The sequence below is a fragment of the Podarcis muralis genome, chromosome Z (genome assembly GCF_964188315.1).
Source record: "Podarcis muralis chromosome Z, rPodMur119.hap1.1, whole genome shotgun sequence".
NCBI lineage: Eukaryota > Metazoa > Chordata > Lepidosauria > Squamata > Lacertidae > Podarcis > Podarcis muralis.
The window spans coordinates 30,973,307-30,984,917 of record NC_135673.1 but is presented as its reverse complement, the minus strand read 5'-3'; the positions used below and the strand labels follow the sequence as shown (position 1 = coordinate 30,984,917).

General features: G+C 46.8%; 1 protein-coding gene across 2 annotated transcripts; it reads right to left on the bottom strand.

The window, feature by feature from the left end:
- Positions 1-1,507: 1,507 nt before the first annotated feature.
- LOC114589005 (DNA-directed RNA polymerases I and III subunit RPAC2-like) lies at positions 1,508-11,360 on the bottom strand. Of its 2 annotated transcripts, none has more exons than XM_028714895.2 (5): positions 11,205-11,360; positions 6,853-6,950; positions 4,883-4,959; positions 2,676-2,758; positions 1,508-2,023 (listed from the first exon to the last, which is right to left on the bottom strand). In XM_028714895.2, exons 1-5 carry the CDS (start codon positions 11,247-11,249, stop codon positions 1,970-1,972), a joined length of 357 nt encoding a protein of 118 aa, XP_028570728.2. In that variant the 5' UTR covers positions 11,250-11,360; the 3' UTR covers positions 1,508-1,969. The 2 variants fall into 2 exon arrangements, with proteins under 2 accessions (XP_028570728.2, XP_028570729.2); XM_028714896.2 differs by having other exon boundaries at positions 2,676-2,755.
- Between the last annotated feature and the right edge of the window lie 251 nt (positions 11,361-11,611).

Here is an 11,611-nt window from a genome sequence, read left to right as displayed (position 1 = left end):
GTGAAATACTAACTTGAACTAGGAAGGAGCGTTATTCAGAAATACCTGGGTCTAGCTTGCTTCCTGACCTAACATCTGCATAAGCAAAGCACACCATCAAGCCACTTCCAGGGCCATGTTGGTCAATTTGTAGGTAAAGGAACAATTGTACGGCAAATGGTGACATTCATACCCCTGTCATTCTCCCAGCTCAGTGTGAATAAAATATTTCCCTATATGAAAGATTTAGAAGGATTCTTATTAATGGTTACATGGGCCTGGGAATCTACTAAATACTTCATACTGCTATCTAATTCATCCCTCTCGTGTGTGCCTCTGGAGAATGCAAACATAGTGCAGACAATCCCATGAGCCCCAGTGGCTGACATGGGAAGGAGAGAGTATGCTAAGCACGTACCATGTACCGTATTTTTCGCCCTATAGGACGCACTTTTTCCCCTCCAAAAATGAAGGGGAAATGTGTGTGCGTCCTATGGGGCGAATGCAGAGCTGCCTGCAGTCCCAGGGCGAGCGCAGCTCTGCGCAGCCATCCGGAGCGGGGCGCGAAGTCGCACCCGCCTCCCGATGGCTGCACAGAGCTGCCTGCTGTCCCGGGGCGAGCTGCCTGCATTCCAAAGCCTGGGGAGACCGGCACGACTTACCGCTGGCCTCCCTAGGCTTGCGGATAGCAGGCTGTTCTCGGGGCTGGGATTGGGGGAAGCTTGGGCTAATTTTTTTTCTTTATTTCCCCCCCAAAAAAACTAGGTGCATCCTATGGGGCGGTGCGCCCTATGGGGCAAAAAATACGGTAATTGTAGGCCTTATCTGAACATGTTTTAAGCTGCCATACAAAGTCCAGAACATTGTCTCATGAGAAAAATCATAAACAGATTGTGGGTTAATTTTGTTGCACAACAGACTGCATGTGCACCCTGTTGTGCAGTAAGCTTTCACTATCACAGCTGATTGGATTCCTCTTCTGTGCAACACTGACACTCGCTTGCTAGCACAACAGCCATTGTGCTAGCCGACAAAGAGCACTGGATACAGCCCTTTGTCAACAATTACTGGTGAACTGTTCTGGTTCCAGGTTGTGGAGATACTGAGGGAGGGGGCACCATGGAGGATGAGTCAGCTTCCCTGCCAGGAGCTGCAGCAACTCTCCCTCATCACTGCTCCCATCTGCTTGTTTGCCATGCAGAGAGCAAGCAGGCAGTGACATCTGCTGATCCTCTCTCTCACCACCGTCTGGGCCAAAGTGAAAGGCAGGTGAACAACCAGCAGGTTCCAATGGTGAGGTGGAGGCTGGGCCAGGGGCCCCTGTCAGGCTATCAGCAGGTGCCTGGCCATTGCTAGTGATGTGAATAAAATCTCCTTTTTGGGTGCTCCTAGTAACGCAGACAAGTTAGCTCAGCTTCCTTGTGTCATTGACCTCATGCTTTCTTGCTACCAGATATGAAACAATAATTTTTAAGAGAATTCTAAACAGGGAGCAAAAGCATTTAAAAACAAAAAGCCACACACAGAATAAGTTGGAATGGATTCCATCATCCAATGTTTATTAGGGGGGGAAACTTTAGTCCATAAAAAAACAAGACCCTTTCTTTCTCAACCCCACCCCCTCCCCACAACAAGACAATCCAATTTAAGTCACGGTGGTGCCATTATTTACTTATTTAATGAAATTTATAGACCTCTTGATTGTGATGCTGCAGCATTCTGCAATAACTGCAGCTTCCAGTTCAAAAGGCACCCTCCCAATGTCAGACTCGGTCCTGAAGACAGGGTTGGAACCGCTGCCCCCAAATCACATTTGCTGGAGCCTGTCCAGGAGGATACCATGGTTAATGGCATCAAATGCCAATGAGCTAACAAGAAGCAGGAGCAAGGTCACACTCTCCGTCCCACACTCTGCAAAGGCCATTCATCAGAACAACCAAAGCAGACTAAGTTCTGTGGCCAGGTCTGAACAACAGATTGGAACTCAAGACTATACTTCCTCCATAGTCACATCCTTCTGGGCATTGTACTCTTCCACACTTGCCTGCAAGGGGGAGCAAACAAAGGCCGTGGTTAAGGGATTTGTTGTCCACATTTGAGATGCAGCTCCTAGGGGGTGGATGGACCAAAGAATCTGCACCACAACATTCTGTTACAGTCCCCTCTGTTAGCTGTAATAGGTAAATAGAACTTTTGGGCTCAGGCTGTGTGCCTCTTCATCCATCCTTCTAATTCTGATATTCAAGCTGTGAGTGTCATTGCTTATGTAGTCAAATGCCACCACCCATGGACAAAAGGATGGTAATAGCAGCATAGAATAGGAGAAAACAAAGGGGAGAGGTTCAAAAACCAAGGAGTACAAAACATGCTCAGTGTCAATAGAATGGAGGATTGGGAGGGATGGAGAGAAAATGTAACTGAATCCTGCACCCATGCACTTCACACTGTAACAGGTCCTATAAGTTCTTAGTTGCTTTTGATAACATGTTGCACCTTGCTGAGTACTCTTGGGTGACCTAGAAAAACAACTGATAATTGGTTCCTGCCCTGCTCAGAACAGAAATGATGATGCAGCCAAGGACTGCAGCTGTGGTACCCCAAGAATAGCAAAATGGTGCTCTGTTTCTGGCAGAAGGACCTCAATCCTTAAATTAAAATAAATACATTTCAAGAGGGTTGGAAATGACAAGACCCACCTCAAATTTGCTGAGTACATGCTGGCAGACACCCCTGAGCTCCTCCAGCCCCTTCTGGAACACATCGACAGCCGGTAGGCCTGCTATGAAGAAAGGGAAGCATTCAGAGTCAGGCAAGACTTAAAGAGGGTCCAGATCCTTCCTCTGCATTAATAGGTTCCTCCATTTTCAGGTGAGCCATGAACTTGTGAAACAGAACTGCCTGCAGGCAAAAGACCATAATAATTGCCTCCTATACAGCGGTACCTCTGGATGTGAACAGGATCCGTTCCAGAGCCCCGTTCACATCCAGAAGCAAACACAACCCACATCCGCGGGTTGCAATTCGCCGCTTCTGCGCGTGATGTCATTTTGACCGTCTGCGCATGTGGCGAAACCCAGAGGTAACACGCTCCGTTACTTCCGGGTCGCTGCAGCGCGCAACCCGAAAATACTTATCCTGAAGCTACTTCAACCCGAGGTATGACTGTATATTTTTATTAAAGATTTCTTAGTTTACAAAAAAAGTGCATTGCCCATTTTTTCAAGCTGTGCTTTCTACAGATCAGTTTAATTTGCTGCGAGACATTAGTCTCCTCCTCCCATATGTCATTCATTAACAGCAACAACAACAACAACAATAATAATAAAACATCTGAATAGCACCCTGGAGGGAAATGTACTTTGAAGCACAAGCAGTATTTGAAACTCCAGTAGTAAAGGACGCATTCTCTGATAGAGAATTTTATTATTGCAAGCATTTCCTGAACTCTTGTCGCAGTACACTGCGCCTAAGATTTCAATTTTAATTGCCTCTGAGGGCACTGGAGAAGTCCCTCTCTACCAGCCCTATGTTAAAGAGACTGCTGAAGTGGGAATTCGAAGTGAGCTGTAACCTGCCTGCCCGGGGGTGGGGTGGGGAGAGCTGTGGGGCTTCAGAAAGCCCTGCCAGACCCTGTGCCGCTGTGGATGCTGCAGAGGTGCTGTTGCCTGGAGCCCCATCAATGCTGCAATTGTGGAGCTGCTTGTAGCTCCAAACAACCCTGCAAACCCGAACAACCCTCTCACTTCACAAGGCAGCAGCAGTGTTGGGGAAGGGGAAGAACGGGAGGCTTCACCTGACAGAGGGAGGGAGAATAGGAGATGTTTGTGGAAGCAGGATCGCTCCCGCTGCTGCCTTGGGAAGCAAGAGGGTTGCGGGGTGGTTTTGCATCCATGCTGCCACTGAAGTGCCAAAGCTGCGGGAGCTGTTTAAGAAGTTGAAGCAGCAGAACAAGCAGCTCCACATTTGCAGCCAAGCACCCCACTGTTCCCTGCCGCTGCCCGGAGCAGCCCTAGATGTGCCTCTTTGGGTGCTGCATGAGCCGGGGGATCTGCCAAGCACTGCAGCACAAATGCGACCAGAAAGTGTGTTTCAGTGCCCCACAACCCAGGTTCCAGGCACTATGTAGGGCCTTGCTTCTCTTTCCTGGTTTCAAACACTGAGCACAACATAACATAGCCAACGGTCAGTGATTATGAGAATTGCGGTCCAACAAGCATAAGGCCACTGGTTTCTGTTACACAAGATAGTATTATTATCCCTTATGTTGAAGCTGAGAATAGGACGGTGCAGAGAGTGACTGCATAAGGCAGGGACAAAATTCGGAACAGCATTTGTAACTCAGCCTCTTATTCACTAAGTTGTGCTATGTGCAGGCACCATTTCTCATAGAACCCACAACTAAATTCTGCAGGATTGCCCAAGCCTGATGGTGGGATATAAAGAAAAGTTAACTGGCAAGCTTCCCAAAGGCAAAGGGCTCACCACAGTAGGCCTCCCTGTTCGCCACGGATGCGTATGGAATGATGCAGCTAATGACATATAGCCCAGGTGGATGTGAGGAATACACCAATCAGCCTTGTCAAAATAGTGCAACACCATGTAAGAGGGAGCTAGATAATGTAAGGAAGGGAAGGACATCTCCACCTAGCTCAGATTGTGGCACCTTGATCAGGTACTGTAAGGAAAGACCCAGAGCTGACAGAGATGCTGTACTGTGGCTGTAAGGGATCATTTGTGCTTTAATATGCAATTTGCAGGCTCAGAATCAGGTTGGCTATGTGCACTGTATGTTGATTCTTGCTATGCGTGAGTAAAATGTGTAGTTTTCACCCAAAAGTTTGTATATTGTCTATGAATCACAAAGAATAGCTGCCCTTTAGCAAAATAGACCTGCACACTTCACCTTTGGTCTGGATGCGGAGGTTTATTTTTCTTTCAGAAGGATGGGTGATGCTATATCCACAGAACTCCACTTCAGGGCTATGGAGAAATGAAGAGGTTGTTACTCATGATAGAGAGTAGTTGTGCTCGGATATCGCAATAAGGTGGTTTATAGTGATGGGAACAAAGCCTACCTACCCCCCAGGCTTGCATGCTTCCTCTGACTTGGTTGTGGCTTCTCATTTCCATTAACCACAGTGTAGTATTAAATCTTGTGTTAAGAATTCACCTGTACACCACCTTGTTCATTACCCAGCTGAGGAACAACCAGCTTTTGAATAAACCACAGAACCAAGGAAACTATTTCAAAGTCCAGCATCCAGATTTAGGGATCCAGCATTTATTATAGCTATTGCAATAGGAAAGAGCTCACTCAACTCAATGTGGCAATTGAAAAGGTCTGTCCTGAGGCATTCAGAGCAAAAGCTCATATAGTAGTTCAAACACAGCAAACATCATAAAACATCTTCATATGCATCAGGAAAGGTTACAGATCATGAAAAGTAAAGCACATGTGGCTCCATACTGGTATCTTCACCCCCGCATCACCTTGGAGTGGCCCCGATGTGCCCAGAACATTTGACCATTTTAGGTCTTCGCTGTCTGACATTACCCTGGCAATCTAGCCTTCAGTGAGGGAAGAGCACCATAAAATCCTCTTACTGGGTCTCAGATAGCTTCAAGGATAGCAGATTTACATGCTGGTACTAAAACATCATGCCATTTGTACCAATTTCAGAGGCAGATAAGGAGATGGAATGCCGCATAGGAGGGGGCAGACTCACAATTGCAGAACACAGAAAAAATAAAGACTAGTACTGTACATTCTAAAAGGTTAAATACAATTAAAGTGAAACATTGAAACATTATTAAAATAATATACACCTGGGGTCTCCAATTCTTATATCAATCTGAACCCTTTGCAGAACTTGATCTTAATTACAATTTGTTGAAGCGAGTCAACTTCATAAACTATGAATTTGACTTGCTTCAGACAAAACATAGTTAAGGTTAACCAAGACTGTCACATTTCGACAACACGACAAATTCTAGTTAATCAAAAACAGAAGCAACAATCTTCTGCTTCTGGATGAAAAGGGAGGGGGAGTGCCAAGGGGGAGCCTAGGTTCATTCCCCTCACAATAAATCATAGTCAATCACAATGTCCAAATACAACAACAACAACAAAAAATACTATCAGCAATGTGTGCTTATTGGAAGTAAGTGAAGATAAAGGCAGTCTTAAAGTAAACTGGTAGTGCACTTGAACCCAAGGCGATTTGGCAAAGGGAGAAACTGCTCTGTCTCTTGCACATGTGGATTGATTGGGCATGTGTGGCTTTCAGGGGCAGGAAACTCACCACAACTCTTCACAATCCAACAGCCACCGTGTTAAGATTGCTGTTCTTAGGGGCATTTCAGGTTAAGAAAAATACACTCTTTTTTGCAGTAGTTTCCTTACACTTACACACACACACACACACAATCACATACATCCCAGGACATTCAGGGAAACCTAAAATGGTAGTGGGGAACTTAGCAGAGATTTGAACAGCTACAGTGGGTTTTTGTTTCCTCCTCATAAATAGCTGGAATTATAATCCCCCACCCTCCCACCCCACATTTCATAGTGAACACGCCCATGACTAGGGAAGGGTCATTCTGCTTAGCTCCAGTTCTAATCTCAAATTTCCTATGTCCCATCTAATTGTATACTGAATTGAACCAAAATTTTCTGAACCAGCCAGATCCCACAGGTTCAAAATGGGCAAAATTAACCTGCCACTGACTTAGCTGACTCCATTAGCAGTCCCAGCTACATCTGAACACGCATAAGTGCTCCTCATAAGGCAATCAATGGCTAGTCCGGGCAGCCTATGTGTTGGCCTCACCTTCGGCACCCCATCAAAAGGCAATAGGACTCTTACTTACTTTTTCATGATCATATATCGAAGGGAGTTGCCAAGGGTGTGGTCCTCATTGTGGAGCACAAACGTAAAACAGTTCTTATCAGTCCCATCTGCCCGTACCTAAAAGAGAAGTAGTGAAGATAAAGAAAATAAGGTCCCTGAAGGACAACGTAAGAAGTGGCTATATACCAAGTCAGACCATTGGTCCATCTAGCACAGTACTGTCTACATTACACTGATTGGTAGGGGCTTTCCAGGCTCTTTCAGGTGAGACTCTCCTAGATCTACTTGGAGATGCCAGGAATTGAACACGGGACCTTCTGCATGCAAAGAATAGAATAGAATAGAATAGAATAGAATAGAATAGATTCTTTATTGTCATTACACAAGTGCAACATTGCACAAGTGCAACGAAATTGGATGCCATCCCTTAAAAACAACAAAAGCAAAACAACAACAACAACCAAACAAACCACATTCCAGCCACACCCACACCCACACCCATCAAACTCCCAGGTCACACTATCGAGTTACAGCATTCAAAAAGGCCACAGCTCTTGGATAGAAACTGTTTTTCAGTCTATTTGTCCTTGACTTGATGTTTCTATATCTCCTGCCAGAAGGCAGTAGTGCAAACAGACTGTGTCCCGGGTGAGATGAATCCTGCAGGATGTTGTTTGCTTTCCTAAGACAACGGGAACCGTACAGTTCTTCCAAAGATGGGAGAGGATGACCAATAATCCTTTGGGCTGTGGTTATGACCTTCTGGAGCACCTTCCTCTCCCTAGCTGTACAACTGGAGAACCAAGCACAAATACAGTATGTAAGAATGCTCTCTATGGAGCCTCGGTAGAAGGACACCAGCAGTCTCTCACTCAGATTGTTCTTCTTTAAAAGTCTGAGGAAATAAATTCTCTGCTGGGCCTTCTTCACCAGAGCAGTGGTATTTGCGCTCCAAGTCATGCCCTGATCGATAGTTACTCCCAAAAACCTGAATTCCGCCACCCTCTCCACCCGTTCCCCGTTGATATACAAGGGCTGAATGTCCGCCTTTTTTTCCCTGTAATCCACCACCAATTCCTTGGTCTTAGCCGTATTAAGAGCCAGATTGTTCTCTCCACACCAAACACAGAGCCGCTCCACCTCGTCCCGATAGGCGGACTCATCCCCTCCTGAAATGAGCCCTACCACCGTAGTGTCATCAGCAAACTTGATGATTTTGTTGCTGGAATAGATGGCTGTACAGTCATACGTATAGAGAGCATAGAGCAGGGGACTCAACACACAACCCTGTGGTGAGCCGGTGTTAAGGCTAAGGGCTGTGGACATATGTGACCCTACTCTAACCCTCTGAGAACGTTCTGACAAAAAATCCAAAACCCAGAGACAGGTGGAGTTGGAGAGTCCAATCGCCTCTAGCTTGGACACCAGTCTATGGGGGAGGATAGTGTTAAAAGCAGAGCTAAAATCCACAAACAGCAGCCTCACATAACTCCCCGGCTGCTCCAGATGGGACAGAGCAGCATGGAGAGTGGTGGTGATAGCGTCTTCTGTGGATCTATTTGCCCTGTATGCAAACTGGTAGTTGTCAAAAGTTGATGGAAGACGGGAAATAATGTGACGGCGCACCAGTTTCTCAAAACACTTCATGATGATTGGAGTCAGTGCAACTGGTCTGTAGTCATTCAAACTACTGATTGTGGATTTTTTAGGCAGAGGGACAATAGTTGACGACTTCAGGCAGGGTGGGACAATAGACTGGTGTAAGGACTTATTGAAGATCTTAGTAAAGACCCTCGCCAGCTGATCCGCACAGCCCTTCAACACCTTTCCAGTGATGCCATCAGGTCCAGCCGCCTTCCTCGGATTCGCCATCCTCAATACCTGTCTCACCTCATGCTCCTCTACCGTGAATGAGGGGCCCCTATGGGCTGGTGGCTGTAATACCGGCGTCTCAGGTTGCTCCTTCTCGAAGCGAGCAAAGAAGAGGTTAAGCTCCTCCGCCAGCAAAGGGTCACCGTCGACAGCACCAAGGTTAGGTTTGTAGTTGGTAATATGCTGAATCCCCTGCCACATCTGTCTTGTGTTGTTGCTCCTTAAATTATCCTCAATCCTCAGCCTATAATCCAATTTTGCCCGTCGAATACCCCTCTTCAAGTTTGCTCTTGCCACACTGTAAAGCTGCACCTCGCCTGACCTGAAAGCCCTGTTCCTTTCCCGCAACAGGCACTGGACCTCTCTATTCATCCAGGGTTTCTGATTGGGGTAAAACCGGATGGATTTATTTACTGTGACAGTGTCTGTGCAGTGATTGATATAGCACAGAACTGCCGCCGTGTGCTCCTCCAGGTCTGTACGATCGAAAATATCCCAATTGGTTCTCTCAAAACAGTCCTGCAGCTGGTGAATAGCACCTTCAGGCCAGATTTTAACAGATTTTAATATTGTGGGAGCCCGTTTCCTGAGTGGGATATATGCTGATACCAGGAACAGAGACATATGGTCGGACTGGCCCAAGTGTGGCAGCTGTAAAGCCCTATAGCCGTGATTTACATTCGAATAAACTTTATCCAGTGTCTTGTCCCCTCTTGTGGGACATTTCACATGCTGATAGAGCGTTGGGAGCACTGTTTTAAGTTCAACATGGTTGAAGTCTCCCGCAATGATGTGCACAGCTTCAGGATACTTGTCTTGCTGGCTGCTGATAAGGCTCTGCAGGCATCCCAAAGCCAGGTTGGCATTGGCATCTGGTGGCACGTACACACCAGTTAACATAACAGCTGTGAACTCCCTAGGGAGATAGGCTGGTCTACATTTAACAGCCACATATTCCAAATCCGGTGAACAGTAACTGCCCACAGTCTTCGAATTATTGGACCAGCATTTGTTCACATATACACACAGCCCCCCTCCTTTGGTTTTTCCGAAGTCCATGCCTCGGTCATGACGATGTACCGCACAGCCTTCCAACTGAATAGCTGTGTCTGGTATGGACGGTTGAAGCCATGTCTCAATGACAAATAAAACGCAGCAATCTTTTACAAGGCTGTTCTTTGCTGCCTGCAGCCTCAATTCATCCATCTTGTTGGCAAGAGATCTCACATTAGCAAGAAATATGCTAGGGAGCGGTGGTTTAGATGGACTCCTCTGCAATCTTACCAGGACGCCAGCCCGACAACCCCGCCTTTGCCTCCTGTCTCTACGCCGCCTTCGCCTCCTCCCTGGAGGCATAGTAATCCATGGAGAGCCCGGTGGCCTGGCTACTCCCACAGGAACGTTATCTGGGCGAAAATAATCAGCTCTTACAGCTTGTTCACACTGTAACCCGACCTTCAGAAGTTCCTGCCTGCTGTAAATCTTTCTTGCCCGGCCAGACATACTCAGACCAAGTAAAAATAATAAAAACAAAACAAAAAGCAAAATGCAAAGCGTGTGCTTTACCACTGAGCTATGGCCCTTCCATCATTTCTTTTAAAACCACCTTTTCACCAAAATGGTACTGGTGATATATTGATTTCACGCTTGCAGTATGTCTCCATGTGCAAAAAGCAAGACAATTATCTGGTTAAGGAGGGCACTTTTTCCTGTGGATGGATTTTGGACAAGCAATAGTTTTAAAAAACATTTTTTAAAACACCACGTTTCAGCCAAGAGGGCTCCTGGGTCAGACCATACGTCTAACCTACTCCACAGGGTTGCTGAGAGGATAATTGCAGGCAGCAGAGAAGATAAGAACTAGGCAGGCCACACTGGGTCACATATGAGGAATATAAAAGTAAATAATGGCAGCATTGCTGCTGCTACTGCTAATAATAATAATAATAATAATAATAATAATAATAATGGTGTTTTTCAGCTGGCCATGCTGGTGGGGATAACGTATTACTCTGTTACAATAACAACGCTGGTATAAATGCAATAGCAGTAATAACAACAACACTGTGGTGTTTTTCAACTCTGCATGGGCTGAGCAGGTGCTTTTCCCTTGTGCCCAGGGGATCGGAAAGCCGAGTTAATATTAATCTGTTTTAGCATTTTAACTTTTTTGTGTTTTAAAGCAAGGTCGATTTTAGTTGTTTCAATCTCTTTGTAAACCGCTTTTAAGGTTTCCCCCCACTCCCTATTTACCATCAAGCGGCCTAGAAATTTTAGGAAGTAAATAAAACAAATAAATATCTGTTGCCCGCGGTGGTTCTCGCCGAATAAAAACAACCCGGTTCGGATGCCCACCTTCCCCGTCCACAGCCCCGGACAGAGGAAAGCTTCACCTGTTGGATGTCAGCCTGTCGCCCCCCCCCCGCCCCCCTGTGGCGGGGCAGCCTTAGCCTGCCCGGTCGCCCACCCCCCCATCCCCGCCACGCGCTTCGGTCTCACCATCTGCAGCACTCGCGGCTTCTTCCCGTCCTCCTCGTCCCCCATCCTCTTCCCCGCGAGGCCACCAAGCGCAGAGGACGACGGGAGCCGCGGTCACGCACATAACGCTCACACACCCCCTCACGCACGCAAAAGCCCAACCTACCAGGCATCAGCTCCCGGCAGCCACTGCGGCAGAAAGGCCAAGTACAGGAGCCCGCGCGCAAAGGGCCACTGGGAATCGTAGTTCCTTAGGGAGGGAGACCCGCACAGGCACCAATTCCCTCAGAGAGCGGGAATTCGAGCTAAAAAAAAAAAGTGTGAAGTGGGAGAGTTGAATGTTCACAAACCGCTATAACTTCGCCTCCGCCACAGAAAAACTGAGACAGGAACCCGATTCTTAAGCTCGGCGGCAGCCAAGGGGTTAA

Coding starts and splice junctions, on each gene's coding strand:
- LOC114589005 (XM_028714895.2), bottom strand. CDS start 11,249: ATGGGGGACGAGGAGGACGGGAAGAAGCCGCGAGTGCTGCAGATG. Junction 6,951..11,204: donor AGCCGCGAGTGCTGCAGATG/GTGAGACCGAAG, acceptor CTTCTCTTTTAG/GTACGGGCAGATGGGACTGA. Junction 4,960..6,852: donor CGATATATGATCATGAAAAA/GTAAGTAAGAGT, acceptor ATTTCTCCATAG/CCCTGAAGTGGAGTTCTGTG.